Below are 4,152 nucleotides of genomic sequence, written 5' to 3' on the forward strand. Positions count from 1 at the left end.
AAATTAAACAAATTTTATTATCATCAATGACATTTCCAGCAGAATCCGACCTGACAGCTCAAATTATACATCATCATTATAAGCTCACCCTCGTGGATCTGAGTAAGAGATCCGGCGGGACCAGAATGCCAAGAACCCTGATTTGAGTCCATTTATACAAACAAGAAAAAAGCTTCATACCACAAAAACAAGATCAACTGTCATGTATATTTCATAAGAGTTTTCACGGCTTTATTTTTCATGGTTTTCGGCAGGCTTTTGAAGCAATGCATGCTTAGTAATCTCAGGTTTATGCACAGGCTGATCATGTAGGGATAGTTCACACAAAAATGAACATTAGCCCCTGATTTACTCACTCTCAACTCATCCTAGGTGTGTGTGACACTCTCCTTTCAGACAGAGTTATATTAAATGTCCTGGCTCTTCCCAGCTTTATAATGGCAGTGGATGGCTGGGTGCGTCCATGATAACAGTATCCCAAACAGCTTAATAAAGGCCTTCTGAAGTGAAGCCATGCGTTCGTGTAAGGAAAATACCCATATTTAAAACTTTATAAACTATAATCACTAGCTTCCGCCAGACGTCCGTACGCATCGATTTACAGTCGAAAGACTAACCCTGACCCGACACACAGCGCCGAACGTGGAAGCGCAGAGGACAGAGCATCACAGAAGGATGAGCGATACGCCGTACGACAGGAGCTTCAGTTGTTGCCCAGTCCTGTGTGTTTAAACCGCGAGAGGCGTCTAAGCTTACGATACTCCTGAATCCGACATCATACGTCACGGGTTACTCTTGTGGCGCAAGTCGACTTGTGTAGTATGCGTAAAAACCCATGGCTTCGCTTCAGAAGGCCTTTATTAACCCCCGGAGCCTGTGGAGCACTTCACCAGCCATTCACTGCCATTATAAAGCTTGGAAGAGTCAGGACATTTATTAATATAACTCTGAGTGTGTTCATCTGAAAGAATAATGTCATACACACCTAGAATGGCTTGAGGGAGAGTAAATCAGGAGCCAATGTTCATTTTTTGGGTGAACTATCCCTTTAAGAAAACACTAGTTTAAAAGAGAGGAAACAACATCTCCTCACAGGACGCACGTTAATGCGCTTCCCCGTCAGGCGAACCTTCAGTCATTCGTCCATTATAACACTGTCAGTGATAATACTGCCCCCCCCGGCCTCCTCTCCTCCAGCGGCCGCCTCTCCATCCCTCTCCTCCTCCTCTTCCTCTTCCTCCTCTTCCTCCTCCATCAGTTCTCTTCTTCCACACGGGCATCTCCGGCAGAGGCGCCTGGATCTCAGACGGCCGTCCTCCGCGGTCAGGAACTCTTCCCATCAGGATCTGTCGAGTCAAGTCGAGTCAGCCTCATTTACACAGCGCTTTTATAATACACACTGTTTCACAGCAGCTTTACAGTGATAATAGGAGATTACAGTAACAGATTGTTTAGGCTTAACAGCAGCTCTAGAATAAAGTTATTGTCCAGATAAAGTTAGTTTGACTGACTGAACCATAAGCTGGACGTACCCGGTTGACGGCGCAGGCGGTGTGCTCTCGGCTGGAGCCGCTGCTGGTCTTCCTCATGAGGCAGACGTCCTCTCGAGCGGCGAGCAGATGAGCCACGCTCACCGACGACTGCAGGCGCAGAGAGAAGCGCTTCGGCTGATACGCCCGGGCCATCCGGTCAATCCTCACCTGACAGATACACACACAGATAAACTCACAGCTTTGCTTTCCTAACACTCAACAGCACATGCATCTGTCTGCCATTTCTGTGAGGAAACAGATGTACAGATGTAGGCGGAACAACAGAGTCAGTGTCTCTCTCAGCTTCAGTTTCTGCTATAAAGCGGCTCTCAGTGTGTTCATGTTTTCACTCGCGTCTGAACAGAAGAAATGAAGATGATTTACACCTCAGAGAAGGCGGAGCCTCAGAGCCACACCCACCTGTTACATCATCACCACTGACCAGAGACACACCCACCTATGACATCACCACTGACCAGAGCCATGCCCACCTGTTACATCATCATCACCACAGACCAATGGGAGTTGGTCACAATTGCATTATATATATTGTAATTCTGCCTTTTTTCGAGTTTCTCTTAATTCTGACTTTTTTCTCTGATAAACTGTTGTTTATAAAGCTAGAGAGTGTGTGTGAGGTGTGTGTGTCAGTGTGTGCGTCCGTGCCTTGGCTCTGTCGGACCAGCTGAAGGACTGCACCGTCACGTCCAGCCGCTTGATCAGCATCCGCCGCCGACACTCGTACTCCGCCGCCAGCGCGCCGTTGATCTTCTCCAGCTCGCCCTGAACAGCAGACACACACACACACACACACACACACACACACACACACTCTTAGAGCTCACAGCCACAGCTGGGTTACATCCACACGTGAACCCAATCTTTTCAAAGTTTGCAAAAAAGAAAAAAACAAACAAATGTGAATTAGGTGTGTTCCCATTATTCCCATTAACTCTTTCACACAAAAATGTCCTCAAGCGAGCCTAAAAACTGTGAATTAAGGGATTTTTCCCCACAAAATGTGTAACTTCTATCTGTCGTTCCTGATGCGATCCTCTAAGCGTGTGTAACCCACGCCGCAGGAGTCAGGTTCTGCTGGAGCTCGGGGATCTGAAACCCTCGGCACTGGATCATGTGTTCCTGCGGGAGAGACTCACCCACTGGTCGGGATGAAGGGAGCTCTTGAGCGCAGGGTCTCCGACGTGTGTCTCTGGAAGCGGCTCCAGCAGAGCCTCCACCTGCAGAAACACAACCCTTACTTTAACACTTCCACATGAAGAGAGTGTGTGATGTCTCAGAGATGATGGTGCTATAATAACACACTGTAAACTTCCTCTAGTCCACAGAGAGAGTGTGTTCAGCTGAATATCCCGGCGATTAACAGGTTTTAACTGATTCACACTTTGATGAGCCGACAGTGACTCTTCCCCCCAGGAGTCTGTCTTACTCTGAGCTGATCTCCGTCTCTGCTTTACTGGACTGCAGGAACTACACAATGTTCAATCACAATAATATTTAATCTCCCTCAACTCCTCCTAGGTGTGTGTGACACTCTCCTCTCAGACGAACACACTCAGAGTTACATTACAACTGTCCTGCTCTTCCAGCTTTATAATGGCAGTGGATGAAGTCCATAAAAGTGCATCCATCCATCAGTGTGTGTGTGTGTGTGAGGTCAGTGTGTGTGTGTGTGTGTGTGTGTGTGTGAGGTCAGTGTGTGTGATTGCGCTGCAGAAGTGTGTGTGTGGTCAGTGTGTGCGATTGCGCTGTAGAAGTGTGTGTGTGGTCAGTGTGTGAGGTCAGTGTGTGTGTGTGTGTGAGGTCAGTGTGTGTGATTGCGCTGCAGAAGTGTGTGTGAGGTCAGTGTGTGAGGTCAGTGTGTGTGATTGCGCTGCAGAAGTGTGTGTGGTCAGTGTGTGTGATTGCGCTGTAGAAGTGTGTGTGTGGTCAGTGTGTGTGATTGCGCTGCAGAAGTGTGTGTGTGGTCAGTGTGTGTGTGTGTGTGTGTGTGTGTGAGGTCAGTGTGTGTGTGATTGCGCTGCAGAAGTGTGTGTGAGGTCAGTGTGTGTGATTGCGCTGCAGAAGTGTGTGTGGTCAGTGTGTGCGATTGCGCTGTAGAAGTGTGTGTGTGGTCAGTGTGTGAGGTCAGTGTGTGTGTGTGTGTGTGTGTGAGGTCAGTGTGTGTGATTGCGCTGCAGAAGTGTGTGTGAGGTCAGTGTTTGAGGTCAGTGTGTGCGTGTGTGTGTGTGAGGTCAGTGTGTGTGATTGCGCTGCAGAAGTGTGTGTGAGGTCAGTGTGTGCGATTGCGCTGTAGAAGTGTGTGTGAGGTCAGTGTGTGCGATTGCGCTGTAGAAGTGTGTGTGAGGTCAGTGTGTGTGATTGCGCTGCAGAAGTGTGTGTGAGGTCAGTGTGTGCGATTGCGCTGCAGAAGTGTGTGTGGTCAGTGTGTGCGATTGCGCTGTAGAAGTGTGTGTGTGGTCAGTGTGTGAGGTCAGTGTGTGTGTGTGTGTGTGTGTGAGGTCAGTGTGTGAGATTGTGAGGCAGAAGTGTGTGTGAGGTCAGTGTGTGTGATTGCGCTGCAGAAGTGTGTGTGAGGTCAGTGTGTGTGATTGCGCTGCAG

At 48.6% G+C, this 4,152-nt stretch overlaps 1 protein-coding gene across 2 annotated transcripts in view; it reads right to left on the reverse strand.

Annotated features, from left to right (window-relative positions):
• fam98b (family with sequence similarity 98 member B) overlaps window positions 1-4,152 on the reverse strand; it is a 17,768-nt gene continuing 13,616 nt past the window's right edge. The window contains exons 5-8 of one of the 2 annotated variants that reach the window (XM_079853788.1): window positions 2,690-2,770; window positions 2,199-2,315; window positions 1,533-1,700; window positions 1-1,346 (exon numbers count right to left, since the gene is read on the reverse strand). In XM_079853788.1, the coding sequence (XP_079709914.1) occupies window positions 1,158-1,346; window positions 1,533-1,700; window positions 2,199-2,315; window positions 2,690-2,770 (555 nt within the window). In that variant the 3' untranslated portion in view covers window positions 1-1,157. The remainder of the gene's footprint in view (window positions 1,347-1,532; window positions 1,701-2,198; window positions 2,316-2,689; window positions 2,771-4,152) is intronic. The other variant, XM_079853787.1, reaches the window with a different exon arrangement.

This window comes from Squalius cephalus, assembly GCF_949319135.1.
Source record: "Squalius cephalus genome assembly, chromosome: 20".
Classification (NCBI taxonomy): domain Eukaryota; kingdom Metazoa; phylum Chordata; class Actinopteri; order Cypriniformes; family Leuciscidae; genus Squalius; species Squalius cephalus.